This window comes from Lonchura striata, chromosome 5, assembly GCF_050655825.1.
Source record: "Lonchura striata isolate lonStrDom1 chromosome 5, ASM5065582v1, whole genome shotgun sequence".
NCBI classification, from domain to species: Eukaryota; Metazoa; Chordata; class Aves; order Passeriformes; family Estrildidae; genus Lonchura; species Lonchura striata.
Window position 1 is genome coordinate 49,776,167 of NC_140707.1, and position 26,820 is coordinate 49,802,986.

At 37.9% G+C, this 26,820-nt stretch overlaps 1 protein-coding gene across 19 annotated transcripts in view; it reads left to right on the forward strand.

Moving 5' to 3' along the window:
• MIPOL1 (mirror-image polydactyly 1) overlaps positions 1 to 26,820 on the forward strand; it is a 184,948-nt gene that overhangs the window by 127,543 nt on the left and 30,585 nt on the right. For 13 of the 19 annotated variants that reach the window (XM_085582114.1, XM_085582118.1, XM_085582123.1 and 10 more), the window contains 2 exons: positions 6,067 to 6,161; positions 13,316 to 13,351. The exons of 1 other annotated variant lie outside the window; for it this stretch is intronic. In XM_085582114.1, coding sequence (XP_085438240.1) covers positions 6,067 to 6,161; positions 13,316 to 13,351 — 131 coding nt within the window. Of the gene's footprint in view, positions 1 to 6,066; positions 6,162 to 13,315; positions 13,352 to 23,399; positions 23,624 to 26,820 lie in introns of all 19 variants that reach the window. 5 more of the 19 variants (XM_021542717.4, XM_085582128.1, XM_085582111.1 and 2 more) reach the window with 2 other exon arrangements.

Genomic DNA, 26,820 nt, shown 5'->3' on the forward strand with positions numbered 1-26,820 from the left:
CTCACAAGCAATGGGAGCAATTCTATGTTGTCTGTTTGAAGCTAGATTCCATTTCAGACTCCAGATAACGTAGTACCTAGAGTGGAAATATTGCCTTTTTTCCCCTTTACTGTCATTTTTCCCTTTTTCCCCTTTGCAGCTCTACCAAATGTAAATGACTGAGACCATAAATTGTAGAAATTAACTCAGAACTCCTCAGATTTCTCACTTCTAATCCACAGGAATATCCTGTGTCAGTAGAAAGCAAAGATATTGTAGTGACTACTACTGAGTGAAGGAATACTTGTGCTTTAACATGTATCTCAGTCAAGCCAGGGGAAATGGTACTGGGTAGAAAGGGTGCCCATCCTAATTGCGTCAGTTATAATTTCCATGCAAATAAAGTACAAATAATTGTACACAAGAAGGGTACTTATTAAGCAAGGAAGTTAGGTCTTAGAAAACAGGAGTTATAGAGACAAATGAAAATTGCCTGAGGTTAAGTTAAATTTGCCCTTGGAAAGGAAATTGAAACAAACAATAGCGTAACAACTGAAATGAGAACAAGGAAAGAGGAACTATGCCACTGGTCTGAGAATGGCACGGAGATTAAGGGTAATTCTGGATTAGGTCTGAAAGCGTGTGATTTTAATTTTTGTTTCTCTCAGCACTGGGCAATGAAGATGCCAGCTGTGAGGACAAGGGTTAAGAAAAGTGAATGTATGCAAATGGAGTACATGGCAGCTGTTCAATAGATTTTTGTGCTTGCATTGGGTTAATGAATGGATTCCATCCCCAGTTCTGAAAGAGCTGGTACCTGTAATTCCAGGAATGATAGTAAAGTTCTTTAATAAATCTTATGAGGCTGTGTGCAGTGTAATATGACAGGGAATTAGCAGAGAGAGCATCTATATTTAGAAGATAAAAAAAAGTCATTTTGACAACTGTAGACCAGTTAGTCTTTATGGTGAGACTTCAGAGTAAGTTTGGAAGGAAAATATTTTTAAAGCATGGATCCATCAAGAATGAATTGAAGTACAGTTTTCATACAAGAATAATCATGCAAGAATTCTTCTTTGATTTGATAACTGGTTATTTAGACAAGGAAACTTTTTTAATATAACCTGACACATAAGCTTATAGGTTGTGCCATAATGAAAAATTATTAATTACAGTGGGGAATGCGTATATTGTTATTTTACAAGCAGGCACAAGCTTAATGTGGGAAATGCTGCTTGCTGCTTGCTGGGTCACCCAGCGTCTCTTGTCTGGAAGAATGGGCACGTTTAGCTCATGTCTGTCTGCAAAATGTCATGTACCCATGAAGGAGATGAGGGATTAGTCAAAGGCAATAAGGAACTAGTTAGCAGGAAGGCAGCAGCAAACAGCTTTGAAGGAAGAAATGTTAAGGTCCAAGGATTTCACTAGTGGAATTTCTCTCCAATTTCTTACCAGCTGGTGCTGAACCAGTTTTCTTTAATGCTGTCATTGAGAACCTTTGGCATGAAGAGCAGCAGTGTGCTAACAAAATTGCTTGATGATACAGAGCTGGGAGTTGTTTTTAATAAGGCATGGAGTTATTATTAATACAAAGCAGGTTCAGGCTGTCTTGCAGAAAGACTGGGATGGCCTCAAGTAATGAAAAAACAAAAGCAGTGGGGTGGAATTTTGGTGCCAAGTGTAAGGTATTATCTTTTCAGGATGAATAAGAGTTTCCACTGTCAACTGGGTAATACCAATATGCAGGAGAACAGGCTGGAGGGTGACTGAGAGCAAAAAGAGTACAAGAATGTGTCAGGTAAGAGGTTTCCACTGGCAGGAGTACAGAGTACTGAGGAGAGATGCATTTAAATTTGTTGGGGTAATGAAGAGCCTGCTTAGTGAGCAGTAACAGAAAAGGTTGTTTAGCCTATCTCAGAAATGAAAAAATAAATGTTTATTGTAAATATATATTTATATATGAATATATACAATGAATATATATGTGAATGTATATATGAATATATACAACATATATATGAATATATACGTTGTCTATAAAGGTATAAGAAAATAAATCAATTAAAAATAAAGCTATGAAACTTTATTAGTCAAGTTAATTGGATTTTTTTTTTCCTTTCTACTGGATATTGAAAAGTCTTACAAAAGCCATCTCTCACACAAAGGTGAGGTTCCAGAGAGAACGTGACAGAGTAGGAGGCTGTGTGTTCTTACCTCTTTTAATTTAGATTAGAGTTGAGGGTGCTCATGGAATTAGAAAAAGATAAAAACTAGTTTTACCCTCTGTTTTCCTTTGCTTATGTCTTGTATTTTTCCAAACTTTGTGGTAAGAAAACATATTGTGACATTGTTCCTTTAAATGTTTTGAAGCAAAAGCAACAGCAAAGAGATCAATACTGAGATTCTGTCTAGTTGAGATCAGCTATTTTAAGTTTGATAGGTAGCAATTAGATTTTATATTTACTTGGAAAGTTTAAATTTTCACCAAATAACTGCTAAAATGGAAAATAAAGAAACAACAATTTCCCTTTGCAGGAAGGTGGATAGGGGGAAAGAGAATGGGAAAGGATCTATCCACATTAAACCAAATATGAAAGTGCAGGAACTTCTGGACAAAACAAAATGTTCAGAAATATTTTTCACAAGTGATCAGAATATCCTTTCAGTGTTGAAAAGGAGCTTTGCTGAGAGTGATACCTATATCAAAAGGTGACCAAGCTCACCTGTAAAGTGACCTTTTTATGAGATACCACCACTAGAGGAACCTGCGTGTAATTCTTCTTCTTGCTTCTTCTTTACCCTACCTTCCAAAACAATTTAATCAAAACAAAACAATTTCTGTGAAAAGTTCTCATTTCCACAGCTTGACATTCTCCAAAAGAACAGTATTTTGTTAAAAAGTTCTCAAGCAGCTATTGTTATTACTAGAGGTGAGCTCATGCAGGATTTCTGCCATATGCACTATGGATGGATTTCAATATACATTTAGGAGTCTTCCAAATTCTTTATAGTAGAGTAGATGCCATTATTTTAGTTAGCAATTTAAATTTGTGATGAGCACTGTTTTGCTTTCCTTCTAGGGAAGGAAGACATCTCTGCCTTGGGAGGATATTTGACTCCTTTATTTGTGTTTACCACCCTTCAGGCCTGTGAACAATGGGTCATTTTGTTGAATGGCTGCATGCTGTGCACAGAGACTCTTGTGCTTGGATTTTTGTTGGTCTCATGAAGCTTCCCAGTATCAACTCCACTAGAAGTTACTGAGGAGGCTAACAAATTACTATTTTTCTTCCCTTCACTTTTTTGTAGCTCTTGAGTTTGTTGTTTTGTTTTTTGGTTTTTTTTTTAATCCAAAGAACCTGATTCTGCTGATATTTTTATTGGTACAAACCCAGATGCAAACCCAGTCAAATCAGTTCAGTTTTGCCTGATGAAAAACTGGCATAAATAATAGTCTTAAGACTCTAGTGCCTCTGACTCTTGTCCTGAACTGCAAGTGGAACATTAGGTGTATTTTTTATGATAGTTCTCCAAAGAGACTAGCCGTTAATCTCTCTGAGTAGGTGTGTCAGCTGCAAACATTTCCTTCCAGTCTACCATTTCAATCACACTTCACAGTACACTGAAAATTGGCAAGGATGTTAATTACTGGCCTCTAGAACAAACCACCTACTTTGATTCAACTCTGTTTTCCAATTTTTAAGAATGTTGTTTCACCTACAGAACAGTATAATTACAGAAAATAGCTTGGTTTGGCTAACATCTTGTGTTCTGTGGGTTCTGCTTGCAAGGCAGCAAGCTACACCAGGCAAGAGGCTCACCTGCAGAGGGTTTTAACCTCTTTCTGACAGAAGTTAGGGCTTGCCAGCATGCAGTGCATTGTTTTCAGTATCAGAAGCTCAAAACCACTGTCACTCAGATGTTAAACATTAACGCTTTCTGCTTTTAAAGCTGAAGGAACGCCCCCCATATAGTAAGAAAGTTTTTATTCACCAGGGAACTTCCTGTTAAAATTTTATGGATGTCTCTCACAGGAGTAATTACAGCAGTGGGTCCTGTACCTGGGCAGTGCAAAACCCTGGGTGCAACATGACCCACCGAGCAGCACGGTTCAGAGACTGCTTGTGTAGCTGCATTTGTGCAATGCAGTATTCAATAAAATTTGCCAGGAATCAGCCAAGTATCCAGGACATGATTAATTAACCAGCAGAATGAATTGCCCATAGATGACTGGGAGTTGACAGTAAACAGTAAAACACCTGCCTTGAAAACTTACAGTCTTAAGAGACAAACAGGAAACAGAAGCAAGTGGGAGCCCTGTTTTAGGAGAGAGATTTTGAGACATACAGGCAGAGTTGTTCATGATTATACAGGGAGTTTGGCAGACTTAGAGGCTGAACTATGTGCATTTCCCTTCATGGGTTTGTAGCTCATATAACAGGTCTTTAATTTGCCAAGAAACTTTTCCGCAACACTGTCCTGAAGAGTTGGCAGAATCTACAGTTGGCATTTCTCACGTATGTGCCTCTTGGTTAAGGGCCCTACAATTTGTACAATTAATAACTTACACCATGAATTAAAAACATTGGAAAACAGCCCAATGCTCAGGCTCATGTGTCAAGGAATTGCTGTGGAAGCCCTATCTTATTTGTTGTTGCAACAATAAATCACCCACTGATATATTTATATGGTACCTGGGCCCTCCAGCCAGTCCTACGGTGCTATTGAAACTGGACTTTTAAAATTAATGGTGATTAAGCTATAGACCCATATTAAATGTGCAAGAATACTTATTTCTCCCTGCCTCCTCTTTAACTGTAAGGCCTGTTAGGGCTGGCTACCTTCCTGACTTACAAGCCACATGCTGCAATTTCCATTATGATCATGAGTCACACTCCCTTCAGTGTGAATCAAGGATGGGAGGGGGAGTGTCCCGTGGGGTTCACAGATGGGAGACGATGGTGATTGCTCAAGGATTCCTCACCCCTCTATAAACCAGATCTCAGCATGTGCTGTCGGTGCCAGTCTCTGCAGTCCCTGCTGGCTCATTGCCTGCCACTGCTCAGGGTCCTGGTTTTCCAGCAGCTCTTCTGCTCCTAACATCAGCCAGGGACTGCTACCATGGGAGCTGCCCTTAACAGCCAGGGAGCCATGTGCAGAACAGAATCATGCATCAGTAGTTCATGGCCAAGGGCCTTGCTTCACTTTCTATATGTTGATCAACAATTTATCATATAAAATACATTTGCTGATAGCCACTTGGCTGAAGTGAAGAGTTCTAACCTTAGGTATTCAAGAACTTACATGGGAGAAGCCATTCAAAACATGATTCTGCTAGGGAAAAAAAAATCAATTCTAGAAAAAAAGAAAGAATATTTCATCATTAAATAGGCTGGTGTAATGCTCATTTGCTTCCTGGTAGCTGGTACAGTGCTGTGTTTTAGAGTCAGTATGCAAATAATGTTGCTAATTGATGTTTCAGATGTTGCTAAGTGGTGCTTGTCCCAAATCAAGGACTTTCAATGTGTCCTGCACTGGCAGTGAGGAGGTACACAAGAAGCTGGGACGAAGCATGGTCAGGAAAACTGACCAAAGTGGCCAAAGGGACATTCTGTGTGATAAAACATCACGCCCACTATATAAAATGGGGGGAGTTACCAGGAAAGGGTGTGATCACTGCTTGGGGATAGGCTTGGCATTAGTCAGCAGGTGGTGAACAGTTGTATTGTGCATCACTTGCCTGTTTTGGGATTTATCTCACTCTGTCCCTCTCTTTTTATTACAATTACTCGTATTAATATCATCATTATTATTATCTTTTACTTTGTTTCAATTATTTAACTGTTCTTATCTCAATCAACAAGTTTCATTTTCTTTTCTTTCCTTTCTTGATTCTCCTCACCATGCCATCAGTGGGAGGAAGAAGTAACCAAACATCTGCATGGTACTTAAAGCCACACCACTATGTTACAAAGTATAACTCTATGTGTGCATGTAATAGTTGAAATGATTGCACAGATTGAGATGTTTTCAAAAAAGGATGGATATTCTGAACAAATTGGTTATTGGTTGTTTATCATTTCACAGGCAGAATTGATAGCTTTGCAACAAGAAAAGGAAGCTGCTCTTCAACAGTGCAAAAAACTAGAAGAAGAAATCCAAACATTGCGTGTTTATTACAGGTAAAATGATTGATTCTAATACAAATGAGTGACTCATAGGGGAAATTTTCTGTACAATGTCTGTCTGAGTGAGGAAGTGGCCTTATCAAGTAGGTATTTGTTGGAAAAATGTGAATACATCAATGAATCAATTCTGCTTTACTGCTCACCAACCATCTCTTTGAAATACGAGTCCCTTTCTTATAGCCTGAATTTTGTATTAGTTTCTTCTAAAGGAAGTGAAAAGTTGGTGGTTGATATTTGCACCAAAAAGCTGTGCTATGGCAATGTGATCACTTAAAAACACGTGGACAAAATAACTAGATTATATAAATGCTTGTTTCTTGCCTGATTGTTTGCACATACCTAATTTAGTCAATATAGATTTTAAAATAATAAATCTGTAATTCTGAAATACTGGTGTCTTCTTCAACCCTAATATATGTGCCTTTTAATTCCTTATGTTCTGTAGCAGTATGGAGAATGAGAGAAATACCCATTCTCATTAATTTAGGTGAGCTGCACTGAACATTTGCATGGATCAGTGGGTTTTAGTCCCTAAGGAAAAGCTCTGTGTGGTCTAGTGAAGGAGTTAGGTTGTTTTATGGAGTGATGTTGGGTTACAGCTCTCATTTCATCCTGACCTCCTGTGTGAGAGGGGATACAGAGCTGCCAGCAGGTTAAAGGCAGGAGAATTGGCATCAACACAGCTGAAAATTGTGAATCTGAAGGCTGAATGTCTGTGATGAGGGATGTGGGCTACAGAGGTAAATAATAAATATAGTGTGAATACTATACTCATTGGAAATAAAGAGGACTAGTTATTTATGTCTAAAAAGCATTTGCAATAGCAGAACTCTGTATGTTTTCAGTGTTTCAGCATTCAAAAGTAAAAAATACTCAGGTTTCTAGAGGTTTTTCAAGCTTCCCCTTCTCATTAAGTTTATTAAAACCTTGGAGGGAAGTTTCAAAAACAACTTTTGTTTCTAAATCTCATAGGCATTTATTTAAAGCCTGTTAATAGTGAATAGAAACCCCAAGCAATTTGTGATTATTGCATTTGATTAATTTGGTCAGCATTTAGTGTGTGCACAAATTATGGTATGATTTACCAAGCTAGAAATAATTTATTATGGTGCCCTTATTACTCGGGGTTTGGTGGTTTTTTAAATAATTTAAAAACTGAAATGCATTTTTTAAATTGATATTTTAGAAATTAAGAATTTGCTTGTGTTGGTCTATGCACATTGTAGAAGACTTTTCACTGATTTTTGAGTTACATTTTTGGTATAGCCTATCAAGTTTGCACTAACATACAATGTTTAACAAGTATAGTAGGCAGCAACAGCCATTTACTTGTGTAAATGCTTTAGATCCCAGGAAAATTAACAATAATGACTTGCAGGAATTGGCATTAGAATGTACTGTGTTATTAACTTACAGTTCTTAATTTGAACAGTCAAAATTTCACTGTAAGTTGGCTGACAGCATTTGCAAAATCTATCCCAAAGGTGTGGGAATGCTCACCTGATTATCCCCTGAGGCAAGAACTATTGTATCACTACTGATTTGTATAAGGTATAATATCTAAAATAGAAGATTTTATCTCCTACCTACCTCACTGTTCTAGAGGCTAATATGTTCCAAAGTGCACCCACAGAGTGACTGATTGAGGTTGGCAGGGACCTCTTGTCCAACTCTGCTCACGCAGGGCCACTGAGACCTGGTTGCCCAGGTCCATGTCCAGAGAGGTTTTGAATGTCTTTAAGGATGGAGATTCCACAACCTCTCTTAAACACTGTCTTAAGCATACAAAGACATGAATTGAAAAGCCAGAGGCCACCTGAACTTGCAAGCATTGTGAAAGGCAACAAGGACTCCTATAAGTGCATATGCAGCAGCCTCTCAGGCCTGTCTTTTGACTTGATTAGAAATTAATTGCACCATTATGAGGATTCTTATTAGCTTCTTGACATTTAGGTTACAGTTACCTTTAAGTTACATGAAGGTTTGCTGCCCTTGCATCCAGCAGTGTGACAGTATTTTAAACACATGCCAAATGAGACAGAAAAGAATATATGTCCCATGTTCATAAAGCTTTGGGAACTGTACCAGGCCAAGGGTGGGATGGCCACAGTAATTATGAATGACAAGGTAGACAGTGCATTTCCCAAGCCATCCCAAATGAATGAAAATTTGCACTCTGTTTTGTATGTGGAAGGGACACATGTATGGATGTCTGCTGGGTCTTTTTATTTCCTCATAGTGCTTGCCATAGTATGGCAGTCCAGAATAAGCATTGGGAGTGGTTTCAGACAGTCTGTTTTGAACTGAGGTGGAAGTTTGTAGCTTTGAATCAAGCAAGTTAGCTGTATGATTTGCTGTTCAAGACTGCATTCCCTGGAGTTACTTCTCTTTTTGGATTGCATAATTCCTCAGTGAGCAAAATATAGGCTTCCACACATGCTCCAATCTTCATGAGAACTGTAAAACTGCAATGTGACAATGCCAGGTGCACATTCCCTTCACCTACTGTTCTCTCGTGTCTTCGACAGATTCTTACACTTTCTGTCTTAAGCCCCAGCATGGCAGGGGCTTAAGAATTTTGGCTCATTTGGTGACTTCTCCTTTTGCTCTTAGATCTTCCCTGGTCTTACAAAAAAACATTTTTCCTGCTTCATGTTTTTTCTCCTTTTTTTTAACTGAGATTTCTGAGTCATGCTTCAGGAATGGTACTCCCCAATTGAGTGGTCCTACTGAGACTCTCCAAACCATTCGCTCATTCCCCCTTCTCCCTCCTGCTTCCTCTGCAACAGGAAAAGAGAATTGGAGACACAAAAGGTGAAGATCAGGAGTTGAGATAAGAATAATTTACTAGAAACAGCAATGAGACAAGAAAGTAACAGCTATAATATTAATAAAAAGACATACAAAAGAGAGCGAGTGATTTACATGCACAATTCTCACCCCAACCCAACCACTGCCATGCTATCCCAATAGGAAGGAGCCCCTTCCCCCCAGAAAATACTCCCTTCTCCCCCACACTGGAAAATGTCATAAGGTGGTATAGAATATCCTCTGGGTTGTAGCCATGCTCCCTCCTGGCTACTGCAGAAACTTACCCTGTGCTGGCCAGACCTACAACACTACATCATTCTTTGATTTAGAAGAGGCAAATTTAAGGAAAGAAAAAACAAATAAGCAAAGAAAAAACAAAAACAAAAACCAAACAACAAAAAAAGAAAACAAAAAAACCTAGAGGTTCACATTAAAGTGTACAAGTGATACCTACCTCACTTGTACTTGTGACTTAACACACAATAAGATTTCAAGGATTTGGTCACAAAAATAATGTCTGTATGTGTATATTAACTATTTTGGATGCATACAAAACATGCATCCAGTGTAAGCAGTGACATTAAAATGTGCATTTTTATACCAATCTAGCTTTCACTAACATTAGTATAATCCAGGAAAAGCAAGGTATCATATTATCATACAAAATCAGTGGAGAGATACTTAGGTCCAGAATATCTGTATCTGTGTAGTAAGTACACACAGGCATTCCTAAAGGAGGGAAACAAGTGGCGACCTTCAGGGAAAAAGTAAAATCCCCTTCTATTTTCTCCAGAGGAAAGATTCTTGGTATCTAGAATACTGCATCCTGTTTTAGGTCCCCATTAAAAATAAGACATCTATAAATTGGAGAAAGTTTGACAGAGGGCAACTGGTACAGTCAGGAAGCCATAGCATTTGCAATGTAAAGAGAGACCAAGGGAACTGCTCTTGTACAGCCTGGGAAAGAAAAAGTATTCCTTTCTTTGTTGGCTCCAGGGAGACCTAATGGCAGCCTAACAGAGTCTGTGCAGAGCTTGTCAGGAAAGGCGACCTCTTCACAGTGCTCCATGACAACAGGGTGAGAAACAACTGACTTGAATTGAAACAAGAGCATTTCAGACAGGTTACAAGGGAAAACTTCTTCCACAGGGGCTGTCCATGGCTGAAACAGGTTGCCAGAGGGGTTTTACCATCTCCATCCTTGGAGATTTCCAGTGTCTAACATGATAAAGTCATGAGCAACTTGGTGTGATCTCATATTGATATCACTTTGAGAAGAGGTTAGGTTGGACTGGCAACTGCCAGTGGTCACTTCCAACCTCATTATTCTACAATTCTCTGGTCTGGTAGTTGCTGCTGCTGTTTGAAGATGTTATTTTTTTTCTCCAACTGTGAAAGAAGGCTGTTTTGTAAACCACACTTCTTTTCAGGTGAAGTGAAAAACAAATCCTAACTGAAACTGGAGCTTCATGGAAAGCTGTAATGGTCTAACCCAAAATTAAAATCAGCTTTTGCAGATGTAATGAGGAAACATTTATTTTCCTCTTTATCTTGAATTTCTGAAAAGAAAGCATATCCCAGAACAATTTTAGTCTTCTTTAGAAGGGACAGAGAAGTGAAATGGAATTAAAAAGGAGAAAGAAGCTAATTCAGATACATAAGGAACAAGAAGCTGGCTACAAATAAAGTTTGGCAAGTACTGTGCTTCTGTTTGTTCTTCTTTTTTTGTCTCTGTGTCAAGTTTCAAAAAGAAAATTGGGTTTTCTGGATGCTAACTCAAATATACATACCAGAATTTAAAATTTGCATAGCAGTTAGGAATAGCATAGTGTTTCTAACTAATATAATTGTTTGCACACAGTGCTCTTTAAGCTAGAGATTAATGCAAATCATATCATCTTCAGTGACCAAAGTTTTAAAGTGCACGGGAATGTTAATCCCATTACCTCTTTCTCACATACCTCTGTTGTTTGAACATCATCACAAGATTTTTATTTGCATATTTTTCAGTTATGTGATCTGTCCAATTTTATAATCAGGTTCCTTCTTCCCCTAGATTTAAATGCTGAGTGTGACACCAATTGGTATGGGATATGCCTTTGGTCAGTTGGAGTCAGCTGTTCCAGCTGTGTCTCTCTCCAGCTTCTTGGGCAGCCTCCACCTGCTCACTGCTGGAGTGGTGTGAAAAGCAAAAAGGGCTTGACTTTGTGTGAGCACTACTCAAGAATAACTGAAACATCCATGTGTTAGCAACATTTTTTTCAATACAGATCCAAAATATACTCCAGCTACTATGAGGAAAATTAACTGTATCCCAGTCAAAAGCAGTATAATGTTGCAAAGTAATTGAAATATGTAAGTTATGGTGAGCTTGGGAGAAAAATATGCCTTATTTTACAGTTATGTGATGGTTCTCAACAATGAAATAGAATATTAACTTCAGTAAGCCTCCTTTTACTAATAGGTACTGTTACCTGAAATAAGTATTTTTAGATTAAAACTTCCAGTTTCTCTGCATACAATGCCAGCAGTTTTCTTGCTCCCTAACCAGTTGTAGCATTTTATAAGTTCAAAACTATTGAAGAGATTTAACAGAATTTAAATCTACAAGTTTCAATGCTTACAGTACTTCAGTTGGAATACTTGGAATTCATGTTTAAGTGGCACAAGCAAATGGTCTAAATAGTAGTTGGTTTTATAGAGGTCCATATATTTTTTCCCACAAAGTCTCTTGTAAAATCACATGGAAGTTCATTTTTTTTAAAGACAGAGATCAATAAATGTGAAAGTAAGAAATCAAGAAGGTTTTTTATTATTTCCCCAAATACAGAACTTGTAGACTCAGGGGCAAACTCAAATTTCATCTTAATTAGAGAACTGAATCATTCTGTAACAGGAGAAATAGATGAAGAAAGATATTTTGTAAGCCATTACTTCTAGTCCTGGATAAAAAGACTTTTCTATTCAAGCTTTGGATACAGTTGTTTGTATTAATTTCCTTCTATTCTATAGTTTCATGACTGATGTTATGGAATATAATATTCAGTGCCATTTCACCCATGCTCCATGGACTCTGTGTATGCATATAGAATGGTGTAATTCTTGCTGGATTGTTGGAATGTTGCTTTCATTCCAGTTTTAAGGGGAATTAAAAACTATAAATTATTTCTACCTAAAAAGTCAGTATTCATCTTCACAGCCATTGCAGCAGCAAGTCAGAATACAATAAATAGCCTAAATAGTCAGATTCTTGTACTCTGACTAACCCATGCTCAAACATATCAGCCTGTTTGTTCTGCCATCTCTCAGTCTTCTTCAGAGTTCTCTCAGTCTACATTTCCCTTACAATATGTAGCAGAAGATTGGGCTGTTCTAACATCCAGTTTCCCAGCCCAAATGAACTGAAACCCATTTATAGTGGGATTAGTGAAGCTGCAACCACTAATGCAGAGTGATGATCTCAGTCCTTCCTCTATAGCAATAGCAGGCTACCCTGAGCACCTGTCCCAGCAGTTTACCTCAGAGACCTTGTCTTTTCATACCTGTTTTTTTTTTTTTATCTCACTTTTTCAGTTATGGCCGTTGACTCATTTTCCTGCTCTTTTCATCCTGTCTGCTTGCTTCTCTTCTGGCAATTGCTGTCATTGTTTCAATACCAGTTGCTTGAGACATAACATGGTGTAATTACAGTCATTAAGAAGAATGACCAAGTAATGGTATCACTGTAAACCACACGGTTCTGTTTGAAGAGCAGTTTTGGGGAGATCATGGAGAAGACAGCAGTTGTGTTGTAAATATTCTCTGTTCTTGCAGCAGTGACTTCTGTTTTATTGAAGAATTTCAGACACCTGACATTAAACATAAACCTTCAGCTAATTAAATTTCCCACTTACAAGCTTGGAAGAGGTTCTTTTTTTATACCAAATAGATGAGGAGCTTGGATATGCAGTGGGAGACCGTGTAGTACATGTTTTGGAGGAACCTAACCTGCTCCAGTTTGATTCAGCCAAACATACAGAAAGCAATGAATCTGTAAGGGAACACAAGGTTTTTATTTGTCTTCTATTATAACAAAAAAAAAAAAATAGAAGGCAAGGGCTGTCTTTCTGTTTATTGAACTGAGTGTTAAAATTAGTAGAAATTTGGGGTGGAAAAACACTGCTGTCTTTAAATCAGATTGGTTAAAACCACATCTTTTCTCAGCGGTCCATGGAAGTTTCAGTAAATTTTTACTCAAATTGTGGGGGTGAAGGGAGCCAACACCCTGATTATTTGGACCTGGGATTTGGAATCTATGTGTTCAGTCTTCTCATCCTCTGTTTTGTGCCACTTTGCAGTGAGGTGCTGCAGCCCCAAAAGAATTGGGATTTTAGGTGAGTCTTTCTCATTCTCTAGTCTCATAAGCATTTTCCCACTAGTAAGCCCCTGTGTCCCCTGTGACTTCTTTCCTTTGTCACTTTATTGCTTGTGCAATCACAGCTCTTGCTAGTGTTACAGGAGATAAAAGTCCAAGGTTTGGGGGCTGTTTCATGAACTGGATCAGACAGCCGAAGGGGGGAAGATTAATCAGTGAGCTGCTCTGCCTTGGAAAGCAGCTGCATGAGGTTTTACTGGTGCTGCTGAGATGACTGTATTTCTCAGTGGCTTGGTGCAGCTGAGCAGTAAAGGCAAAGCCCTCACTTGTTATCTTTGTGTATTTCACACTTTATTGAATTTATTATCCTCCTGTCCCTGCCCCATTCCCAGACTTCTTGTTCTCCAGCTTGGAATTTATTATTGTCTCACTTTCTGCATTTGTTCAATTTACTAACAATAATATAGTCAGAGACTGACTCTAGAAATAAATCTGTGGATAGAAAAATTTCTTGGGAGCATGGCAGACCAGACTCACATCCATTCTGCAGTTAGTATTTGACCATTTGTAAGGAAAAGGGACAGTTGGGAGAAACTCCAGTGTGTACCATAGGCTTGGTGTTTACAGTAGGAGTTTGGCAGGCAATGAAAATGTGAAGCAGTATCTGAACCTGTTGGGGGAGGATGGTGTCCTTTTAATTGCCCTCCAATTAAATATTTTAGCCACCAGCGTGCTCTTTAACCTTTCTGTGTCTCTCATTCATTTAGAAACACACAAAAGAATTTTTAATGTTTTGCTTCTTGCCCTCACATGACTTTGAAAGCTTTTGTATCTCACTGGGGGAAAAAATTATAATGGAAAAACAATTTCTAACTCAGCTTTAGTGATTTATGAAAACTTTGAGAGGAAGCATTGAACTGTCAAAGATCCAAGGCACCTGATGGAATAACAAGCTACCTCACACCATCCCTGCAACCAGAATGTAGTACACTCAAATTGCCTTGTGCTGCTGTTGGATTGGTCTGACCAACACTTTATGAAATCTTTGTGCCTAATGTTTCCAGGGCTGGCTCTTGGCCTTCAGAGGTGCCTTGCCAATAGAAGCACTGAGCAGCAGGACTGAGGAAGCAGCATGAGTACGGACTAGAGCGCCTAACGCGCTGCGTGATACAGTTTTAATTTGCACCTTGCACTATGCTCATTCCACTACTGCTTCTGCTACTGGGTGTTACAGTGGCAAAGTTCTTAAATTTTTCAAATTAGTTGAGGACCCACCAGTCACTTTTTGTGCCAAGTACTTTAAGCCTAGAGGTACTCCACAGGTCCTTATACTGTATTGCAACAGTCTTGAGCTGATTTCTCTACTCATTTGCTGTCATGGGGTAATGTGAGCTAAAACAACATTTACTTTGTCGTTTTTGCTGGGATGGGCCTTTTCACATGAGTTTCTGTTCTTCTCTAAGAGCAACGATTTGCTTGACAGAAAGGAATTCCTTGCCATTGGATGCAGATATGGTCTCACGACTCTGTATACAGAGCCCTGCTGGCATTATGTTCACAGCTGTCCTTTGCCTGGCTGATTCCTTCACCTTCTTTTTTACCACGGCCCTATGCAATTTTCTGTTACGACTTCCTTGGTTTCTCAGTGAGCTGAAATGTCTGGGAGTGTAACTTTTTTCTGTTTTTGAAATAAGCACATAGAGATGTCTAGGAACCGTTTTTCAAAGTCGTTAAAGCATAATAAAATTGAGTTCTTGGAAGGTTTAAAGTCCCTGGAAGAACTACCTGCAATCAACCTACTGACTGCTGCTGGTCGTTTGGAGTAGATAGCAATAAAAAGTATGAAACTCCTGTAGAAATACTTGTAAAAATTGGGATTATGAGATCACTAAAGTTAATATCTATTCTATACAATGTAAGAATATACAAAATCAAAATTGGAGAATCTATAAAGAGTACATGCAGGATTATGAAATCTGTTATTTATGTGTGGCTAAATGCTACATATTCTAATTCTACCATTGAAATGTTGAAATGATGGATGAATATAGATGAATCACATCACTAAACTCTGCTTCAGCTTCTTTATTTGTATAAACTGAATAAGAAGTTTTACCCTTTTCCATACACCTTTAGAGACTATGAAAATGCAGGTACTCTTGCTTTAAAATGAGAGAAGAAAAACAGATACAGAATAAGAAGCAGCCCTCTCTAGAGCAAGTTAAAGAAACATAGGAAAAATGTGTGTGTAATAAGAGCTATTTGGAAGACAGATTTTCCCATGAGAATTTAGGAAGAAAATCTTAAAGTGTAAACGAAGAATTTGGCTTTCCCTGTAAATATTGTATGGAAGGGAATTCTTTTGTTATTAATATGATATTTAGAAATATAGTAATAACATTGTCAGGAGGACTTAAAATGCCATTTCATTTTATGTTTGTTTTTCCCGTGACATGTTTTTATGTTAAAATGTCAATCCAATAATTTCAAAAAATCATGACTTTGATGTGTTCAGTTCTCTTCAGCTAAAGAACTGAAGTAAAAATGGCATTACCATTTGAAGGTAAAAGAAAACTTTTCACTTAGAAATGTGCCACAGGAAAACAACATATTTATTGTGTTGGAATTTACGTTTCCCAATTTAAAAAAAAATATCTTTGGACAGAAGACTTTCCACATGAGCAATTTTCAGTCAGTACTAGACATAACATTGCTTTTCTTACTCTGAGTTTAGCACTGCTCACAGTGGAAAAATGTTAGGGTGTATCTAAGAATGCAGGTAGCAGAAGTCCTCTGACTGTCACAGAACACAAAACAGAAGGCTGCCCACCTGTTTGGTTTACAAAGAGAGAAGTCAAGTGTAAAGTATTTTCTTTATTCAATTCCCATCTAAACTTAGAGCATTTGTTAAATTGATACATGCATGTCGTGCTCATGCCTTTTACTGGAAAAATTTCCATTTTAACTTCCCACTCACTAACTGCTTTTCTAACGAATGTGATAGAGGTCTTGTGTTTTGGAAGGTTTTTAACCTGTGTCCAGCATTCCATAATGATGTGTTACTCATCTGGTATGGGTCGTTCTTCCAGCATAGGTGTGAAAGCTGTCATTTTTAGGAGAGTAGAGACCAACTTGGAAGCTTCTGCCACAGTTTTCCAGTGAATAAGTGGGCCTGTTGGAATTTGCTCAGTTCTGAGTCTCCCAGATATTTGAGTAAAGTGTAACATACTAGTAATACTTTGCTTTTATAAGCAGCCGTTTACATGGTCATGACAGGAAGGAGAAGTAGCACAGAGCCACTTGTCTTTTTTCCTGATGCCACAAGGCAGGCATGTGGTATGGAGCTGCTGTCTCACTAGCAGAGGAGCTTTTATGCCTCTGAGTTTGGAAGGAAAAGCCACAGAAGGAGAGGGAGGGAGTTATGCTGAGTGAATCATCAGTGTTGTAATTTCTTTGACAGCAAAGAGTTTAGAGAAGCTATTTCACTAACTGAGCCATTTCATGGTATGGCTTCATCTTTTTTTCTTTTAATCTGTGCTGTATCAGCATTACAGAATGGCCACCCGAAAACGTTTTCATGAGTGACAAACAAGTGCGAGCTTTATTTCTTATTTATTTATTTCACACTGCTAGCTAGTCACACTTGATATGATAGTTGAATTGAAAAGTATATTATTATACTGTGCAACACGAAAAGTTTCTCCTGGTTACTGGTGGCTAATGTCCTGAGGAGGAGATCCAAGAATGAGATCTCAGAATGAAGAGAAACCTGCAAGCACTGTAATCTCAGAGTTGAACTCACTGAGGTTGCTGACATTTGGAGCAAATAGTCATGCTCTGTCACACAGGTTCCACCACTGTGTCTCTCCAGTCATCAAGAGAGATATTTTTATGCAGTTTTTACCACTCTCTTAGGGCTTCTGCTTTGATTTTTGAGAGCAATTTCATTACTCTGGTAATGAAAATAGATTGTCTTCATGCCTGACACTGTGATTGCTTCCAAGCTTTCATAGTTAATAGCATGTGTCTGTGCCATTCATAAGTCACCACAATATAAAATACTGATCACCATAAAATAATCTTTTAGATGGCCAATTTTTTTCAAAAGTAGGGAATAATAATGGTAATTGTGTAAAATTTGTTAATAAATGTTATAATGTTAAGATCTGTAACTGTAATGGATCTTTCTCTTTTCAGTGTAAATTTGTATTCAGTCCTGGTCAAAGTAGGCTTGTATGTGCAAGCAGTATTTCCGCCCAACAGTCAATAGTCTAAACTGAAAATACAGTAGATTATTTGGGATTTCTCTACTTGTCTTTTGTGTCTTTTTTTTTTTTTTTTTTTTTAACTAAGCAGGAATGTATTAAAAAAACAAAGTCCTTTTTTTAGGTTTTTTTTTTTTACTATTTCTGATGTTTGCATCAGGAAAATAAATCCTTTTGTTTCATTTAACTATTCTTTTAAAATAGCATAGTAAGTAACAAGTGTTGGGTAGAAACAAAGCAAAGTCACGGTTGGATGTTGCTGTTATAAGATAGGCGATGACAATGGTATCTTTTCAGTGTATCTCTTATCTGTGGTGTCATTAAATCTAATGATGTGCTAAATAATAAAAGCAGCCTTATCACATTGCAAAGCTTTGAATTGTCTCAAAGTTGCCATGCCTGCAGGTTTCCTTTGGCTTTTGGACAGGGTTTGGATCGGAAGGAGCTGCAGTTCAGAGTGCATTTATGTGATCAAAGCTCTTTAGACAGATGGCTGCTAGCACTCCAAAATGATTAAAATATGTTCCAAGCAACATCAGTCTGCGGGCTTGGGGACCCAACCTTTCATTAGTCAATAAAGGGTCTTGAGTTCTTGAAAATGAAATCTTTAAAGGCTAATAAGGCTGCTGGTTTGCACTGAGCTGATTCTTTGGATTTGCAGTTGTGGATTGGAATTGGGCCAGTATCTATCCAATAAATATGAGGCTTTAAAAAAATCTGGTTACAAGAGACCTCCCAGCATATCTGCCTGTTAAACAGTGTGGCCAAAATTTTAAGTCTCATATATGTAAATTTAGACACCTGAGTTTGCATGTAGGGAGCTGGGAAAGAACCCACAAGTGCCCCTTTGAAAAACCAGTAATTTCCTGGAGCAATAGTTTAACTATTAATAGACACCAAAGCTGGATCATTTGGACCCGTACAATTTTATTTTTAAATCCTTATGTGTTGACTAGGGATAATTCTAGAATACTTTCAGGATACCATAATCAAAGCATCAAGCAAGTTTCAGAGCTTTTGGAAATCAATAGTATTACTTACAGCATTCCCAAGTGTTGTCAATATTTGCCAAATCTAAATGTGTGATAGTATAGCTGGGTGCTACAGTGTGGCTGCATTTATTCTCTCGTCTACACCTGGCTTGTGAAAGAGAGCAACTGGAGGCTTGTGCTAGTGTGAGGTGTCTGTAACCTCTGCAGATTTATGTGAGGACAGTAGCATTAAATGCCTGTTTAATAAGATACATGTTTGAGCCTTTGGGGGTTTTTTTGGGGTTTTTTTTGGGGTTTTTTTGGTTTGTTTGTTTGTTTGTTTGTTTTTTGGGTTTTTTTTGTCTGATAGAAGAGAAGCTGCTCTTACAATTTAGAAATTTCTGAACTTGAAGTAGACACTTTCTACACAAGGCTCAAAACTTGAAGACATGTAAATTCTCTCCAAAATGCCTCAAGATTTAGCCTACTGCTGTAGAATGTATTTTAAAACACATCAAAGTTTTGACATGCACCAACAGAAGTAAAACAAGTCGTGGTGATCCCATTAGCTCAATGTGATCCCATTAGCCACATTGTTCAGCCTGTCTTCTTTCACCTTGGGAACAGCTCTTGCATTCCTTTTGTCAGGACTTGATGGGGCCAGCAACTGAAGTTCTTCCCCACACACACCATATTTACTCTGGGAATGTCATACTCCATTTCTTTTTCTTGGAGTCTCTCTCTGAAGCCTTGACTGCGCCTGAACTGCCAGTGAATTTTATTCATCATAAACATAAGCGAGATGTTTTTGATAAAGGTACATTAGACTCTGGGTTCTGATTCTTTCGGTGAGCTGATTTTGGTTTCATTTGTTGTAAAATACCTGGTTTTTGTGTCCCAAGGCTTTTTATCCACCATCTAAAAAATCCTGTCGTACTCTGCTCTTACAAATAGCTTCTGAACTGTGTCACATTTTCTTTAGCTCTAGACATTAAGTATATTGTTTATGTTTTTCAGGACTATTTTTTTTCCTCAGACAAAACTAAGAGATCATTTGCTACAAAGTAGGCAAAACAAGAAAAAAGTCTACAGTAAAAAAAGCCCAGGATGTTGTGCACACGCCTGTTTCTCTTAGTGTCTCCATTTCTGGAGTTTCTTATGAACAGATATATTTATCTTGGACTTGAGAGTTCTCACAGTAACTTAAGAGTGCTCTGAAGTGGTCCTGTTATTTTATCTCTGTTACCATTCTGCCTCCCAATCACCTAAATGAGTCACAACTTCAGAGTAAGGAAATGCACAAAGTGATATGATTTCATCAAAGTGATAGGATTTTAGGGCCGAATAGATTATGAGCAAGTAAGACTGGTAAAAAAAAAAAGAAAAGACTGATTCACAATGACTTGAGAGCAAAGAGAATTTCCATCTTTAGGAATTATGTCTTTCTTTGTATCTCCTAATGTGTCAGATTTTACATTAATCACTTTTCCCTCCACTCCAGGGCATCATATGAAACTTTTTACTAATTAAGCCAGCATCCTGTATAGTCTAAGGGTTTTTGGGGTTTTTTTTGATCATTTTTCTGAGCTCTGCAGAAGCTCCATTTCCAACAATGCATCATGTAACAAGCAACTGCTACAAGTGCTTCACCCATATTCCCAGGTCTGAGATTTCCAGAGAACTGAGCAGGACTTCAAGAGCAACATGAGTCTGAAGAAGTGGATGATTTTATACATTCTGCTGAAGTGCTTGAGGGATTCCTGCTTTGAAAGTTCTGCTTTGTGATTGTTTTCATCTGGAGTTGCAAGTCCCTGTAATTTGTAAACTCCAAGTCCTAAAGGTCTCCATTTGGGAGTGGAAATTAAGGGCCTCCTTTGGAATGTTTTTTCTTTCCCTCTCAGTTCCCCTGACTGTAAGATGTAAATAGTCCTTCTCATGCATTTTTTGGAGAGTGCATTGATTTAAGTTTTCTGTATTAGATTCTGCTAAATATTAAGTGAGATAAACCTTAATTTATCACAGTAGCTATTGTATTGCAGCAGTCCTGAAATGCAAGTACAGAACTGCCTTTTCCAGATGAGTCATACACTGTGAGTGCCCCATTAATACATTTAATGTTTAATGACCAACTGTTTCTCCTGCTTCCTCCAAATTTACTGTAAAGTTTCTATTCCAAGGAGAGAAAGTAGCTTTTTATTCTGGAGAAGACTGTGGCATTCATTGCTTTCAGTGAGAATGTAATCTTAAACAGTTCCTGGGATTTCCTCTGCTAAAAGGCAAGCACGAATTTGGAAATCTTTGAAATAGGAATAAGGCTGCAAGAGAGAAAAAAATAGGTATCTGCTGTTGCATTAGTTCAGTTTGGGGCATGTATGTGTGTGTGATGAAATTAATGTGTATATATATATATATATATATATATATATATATATATATATATGTATATATATGTGTATATGACTTTGTTGTAGAAATGTGGCAGAATTCCTTTTTTATGTTCAAAACAGTGCAGCTCTTTATGGCTGGGGGCAAGGGGGGAACCTGGTTTTCTGAAGGAGGTGTTGAGCCTGCCAAAGTTGATGGAGGTGAATTTGGACAGCCAATTAGTGTGGGACAGCTAGATGGGCACAGACAAGAATGTAAAATTACTAGATTGCTACAGATTTCTGCTTGCCAGAACAAAACAGGCAAATTGTTTGTGATTTTAAAGACCCTGAGTTTGCAGACTTAAATAAAGACATGCCTTAAAAAAATTCCAAGAATATGTTGGTATAATGATACTTCTTTTGAACATTATGCTAGAGAAAGAGTACAAGAATGTCAAGCATTTAAAATTTATTTTTACTCAGCTAATTCTTCCATAATGGACGTTAATACTGTTGACATTACTCATGGATTGAATGCAAGCAATTTAGACAATAGATAGTATCAGGTGCTAATAGATCAAATGTAATTATTCTTTGTGAAATAATTTTGCACAGTTTAGCAAAATGGTTTCAATTATTCACTGTAAAGGAAAACACTGAGTAAAAGTGCAAATACTAAGCTTTCTCCTCTAGGGGCATTATATGCATTTCTAAGTCATATTTTTCTTCATAGCAACCTTTCCTCTATAGCAGCTTCCAGTGCAAGTTATTACAATTCTTTTTGCATAAGATAGGTCATGTGAAGTTCAGCTGTAGGTGGGGCCACTCTGGTTGATTGGGGGACAGTCTTAATAGATCCATTTCATTAATTAAGTCATGCATTTTTTTATTAACAAAACCTGTATGTCAGGTTTAGCCAGCTGGGAGCCATTCTTATGGTTGTTATCTTTGTCAGAAGGAATATTGTGAAAATAAGGAATTACTGTACACGCTTTAACTCCTGATTAAACAGAGGAATGACATCCGCTCACCTGCTGTCCATGAAAAAATAACTTTGGGGCATATCATGGTGTTGATTCATTGATTCTGATCTTACATATCTCATTAAGGTAACAACTGTGTACATTGTATTGGAAATATACTGTGAAAGACTTGTGCCATACCCAATCTGTGGTCATTGAAACAAGCAAGGTTGAGGCCAAAATTTCAAACATCTAGGTTATTTATTGTTTCTTTTTATTCTTGAAGGAACTTTTTCTTCTTGCCCCTATTTTTGGCTGTATTATTTTTTTGCACTTTTTCTCTTCTGGTCTTCCATTCCCAGAGATCAGGAGGAAGCAGCAAGGTTTCCAGGAAGTATTTAGCTGTACTAGGCAGCCAGAAGAGCACCTGCTTAGGGCCACAGCCTTTAGTTTCTTGATACAAATAAATTCAAAGCAGTCTTCACTAGGTTTTCTTTGGTTCTCAATGGGAAATGTACTGATGGCTTCCACTATCATTAAAGAAGATTACACTGGGAGAACTTTCACCAAAGAGGAAGAAGTTCTGTGAATTTGTCCCTTACCAAAAAGACTGTGAAGAAGGATGGATAACAAGGTTCATATTATCTGATTTATCTTTCTTTTGCTTCTGAGGTAAGCAGGATATTAATATTATCCAGGCCCATATGAGATAATGTTATGGTTTTTACAATCATACTCTGCAAAAGGGACTTCCATCCTCAGTTTTTTGGTGGAGATAGAGAAATATATATTCTTCAATTTAGCTCTTCTTCTCTACTGTCTGTACCAAAGAAGTCATTTTACTATACTTTTACAGTTGTGACAGTAGAATGAGGAATGTCATGATGTAGGAATTTAGTTTTTTCCCTCTTGAGCAATGTTACTGCTCATATCAGAGGAGGATATAATATCTGTTGGATGTCTATAAGCATAGTAGGCCATATTCATACCAATAATTATCTTGTCCTGTTCAAAAAATAAATAAGGAATTGAAGAGTGTTGAATTCCGTGTTGGCTAGATTTCACAAGAGCTTTCATACTCATTCAGTTTCCTTGTCAGGTCCTGAGAAAATAATTAATTCTTTGGTTCAGTGCAACCAATATATTTCCTGCTACAGTTTTTCACTTTAAGTGCTGTTCATGGAGAAATGAAAGAAAAAACTGCAGTTTTTCTTGTGAAATCTTGTGTCATAAAGTGAAAAATGTTTTCCTCTTCAACCTAGCTAAATTAAAATGCACAACTATATCAATTTTTACACATTTTATTGAAATAGCTCAATGGTCAAAACTCATGAAGGCAAAGGAAGAGAGATGTTGGGGAAGCTGATTTAAAATCTTTAGGATACGGAAATCCATTCAGCACTGTTTATAGCCTCTTTCCAATCCCTATGCTTGAGAGCTTCTCTTCACTGATTTTTCTCTCGCTTTTCAAGAGGTATGAAAGTTGTGTGTTTTGGCTTCCAGGCATGTGCCATATCCAGCTGATGGCTGGGAGGAAAGAAGAACATCTCAGAAAACAAGGATGTTTGTGCTCAGGGCAGATCAACAAAGCACAGGAGGTTGCTGTCACTGCCTATGCCCCGTGGTGACAGTGGTGGCTGAACCTGCAATGGGGAGACAAAAACTTGTGAAAAACTGTTTTTTCCATTAAGTTCCCAAACCTGGATCTGTCTGCTGAGGTTAACCAGGTTGGTGTGCGTTTTCAATGTGTGCATACTGTTAATTAGCTCTTTAGTGTCTCTCCCTGAACATTAATTGGCGCTGAGACCTGAACCAAATCTGGGCCTCGGGTTTCTAAGATGCGGCACATGTAGATAGTAAGAAGAAATCCAGGACCCCAAAAGCTTAGATTTTAAAGAAAATTAGCTAGGGAAAGACACTTTATTCCAAGTTTCAGCATGGCAGGCTGAGTTCTGCATGTTGTGACCTGCTCAGTACCACACAGAAGACGTGAAATAAAAGAGGGAATTCAAGACAGGGCTCTTATCCCCAATCCACTAAATCATTCCCTTAACATGTGCCCTTGTCTCATGTTAAGGAGAATGGCCCAGACAAGTCTGCCCAGTTGCTTCAGTAAGCTTTGGTACAATAGGGAAGCAGACTTCCCTTATATTAAATTTCCCAGGCGCTCCCTTTATCATTTAAGCCATCATTTTAACTGCCTTGTTTCATAGTGCTTAACTGTCCATGGAGCTGTATGATTTATATGAGCAAGGGTTTGGCAGCAGCAACTAGGTAAGACATGAATTACTGAGTAGTGATATGTTGCCATTGTGTCATTTACATGGTGTTCAGGAGGTGAGTTGCTAAGTGTGTATCCACACATCAATCCCCAAGCCAACTGCATTTTTGTATAGGAGAAGCCATGATGGCATTAAAGTCGACATTTTGGGTGTCTTTATCCATGTGGAGGGAAGATTTCAGACTGCAGCACATGCAGTCAGTCCTCCTAGTGAGTCACCAGCCATTGCAGGGTGGTTCATGTTGCTGTGTACAGTACCAAGAAAGTGAGGAAAATGTACTGGGCACACTCACCTAGAGTTCATCAGTACCTCACTTACTGGCACTCTGGTGACCAAAGCTGGGCATGGGCTGGAGCACAGTACACTGTATTTGCTTTTCATCAGAGTTGCACAATATTTTTCAGTAACACCTTTGAAAGTAAGATCAGACAAAACTGTTCAAATACTCTGTTTTATTTTCTTGCGACAGGAAAGGAAGTATCCTCAAATTTTAAAAGTTTTTTTTTTTTTAATTAATTCAAAGACATTTTTTAAACCCACTGATTCATTCAGTAAAAAAGTAGAGACAAGGAGCAGAGCCCCATGTGATTACCCTTCTCAGGTTATTCACACTGAGGACTAGCTTTAGGGCTACTTTTTCTAGCTTTAGGGCTACTCAGCTCACACATGAGATCATCCCTCTCTGAAATACCATATGTATTCAATTATTCCATCTCTGAAACACGATCTTCTGGTTGCCTTCTCCTGGAAAGATTCTTCCTCAGCTGGATTCTTCTGGCCATGTTGGAAGGCAGGGCTGGCTTCCAGCTTCGGGTCCAAGACAGTTTTGTCTCTTGCTTTTCTGATTCAGTGGAGGAGTTAAGCCAAGCAATCACAATAGCAAATCAGGACAGCCATAAAATTCACAATGATGTCTGATTTATAAAGATAACATTGTATTACGTACAAGATATTTTCTAAGGTTTTTAGTAACAGGCTTTCTTCAGCTGATCATTCCTAAATGATGCCATGTGCTTCACTGCTTGATTAATTTATATGCCTTTATGATTTTAATTAATTGTGTTTTCACCAGAGGCAATTACTAGTGATTAAAAAACTTCAGGCTGTTCACTTTATCTATGCCAGTGTTTGGGAATTATTCCTGTGATCCTTATTTTTGAAGACACTTGAATGGCATCAAGAGCACAAAGGAGGCCATGTAAACACTGAGAAAAAAGTAAATCTTATACTTCTGGGAAAACACTTATGGTGATTCACATTTTGGAAACTGAAACACTATCAGTGTTTTATTCCCAGATTATTTTCCAAGAAAAAGCTTGGATCCATTGTTGAATCGGTTTCTTCAAAATACTTAGGCTCATATTGAAGTTGGATCATACAGAAGAGGCTGGAAGACGGTGCTGAGGGAGAGAGTCAGAGGATTCCTCTATTCTCTGACGTTAGCACAGAGGCATGGAATAAGCCCATCTAAGTATAGGCTGTGGTGTTTTGATCCTACCTGGCTGTAGCTGAGGGATACCTGCATGATGTGAAAGGATCAGGACAAAAGCTTCTTTGTTAGGGATCTAGACAGGCAGCTTTGTACAGAAAAAATAGAAAATGGAAACATGCTTAAAAAAAACTCACCACATGAATATACTCACTTGAAGATGGGAATATTCAATGTATGGGTACAAAAGGTCTCTGGATCCCAGTATAACTCTTTTAGAGTTGGGGTTCTTTTTCCCCGGTGAAAAGAAGCTAAAAATCCTACGTCATCTTGATGTGAATAAGAGCTAAGTATCTTTCAGAAACTGAAGCCTTGTAAGAAAATCTCAAATGTGCACTTGTATAACAGGTTTTGTGCAAGTTTGGCACAGTATTTACTACTATAATATAAAGGGTTAGGTTCCTTGATGTATATTTCTATTTGGCATTTTATCAAGGAAATAAACTTTGGGTTTTCTTTATATTGTGACATGTGGATTGAAACTGCATTTTCTCTGTCCAAAGCCTTAATTTAAAAGCATTAGATCATTAAATTTGGTGCTTTTGCATAAGACTAAAATTGTAACCTAACAAATTATTTATGCAGATAGAAGCAAGATAAAGTTTCTTTCAAGAGTTCTTTAACATATCAGATTGATAAGAGTCAAAACACCTTTACTGCCATTAAATATTTACCAAGACTTGGCTTTTGGAAGAGGGGCAGTTCAGTGCAGTGTGTTTGGCTCCATGCAATGCTATTGATTAGCTATCAGAAGGACATAGTTAATGGGTAACTGGAGGTATTACAGAGCTCTCCACATTCTTGTCAAGTCTTTTCTCTGAAGATGACCTAAAATAAAGTCAGTTACAACTGGCGTTCACCTGAGACAGATTGCACAAGTTCGCCTACGGTATGAACAAAAGGTTCACAAGGATCAGTTGACCAGGTCTTAGGCAATCCTTTCTAGTAGTTGTCATCACTGCTGGACTTTAGAACTGCACGTGTTTACATTTAATTAGAAAGAACACACAGTTTACATCGCACAGTAGCTATCGGCATCGAATCAGAATTGATTTCCGCTCTCTTTCTCAAATGGCTATTTCTTTCCAACTAATTAAAAAAAGGCACACAACAAAATGACTCATATAAATTTTAAAGCAAAGTAAACACTATT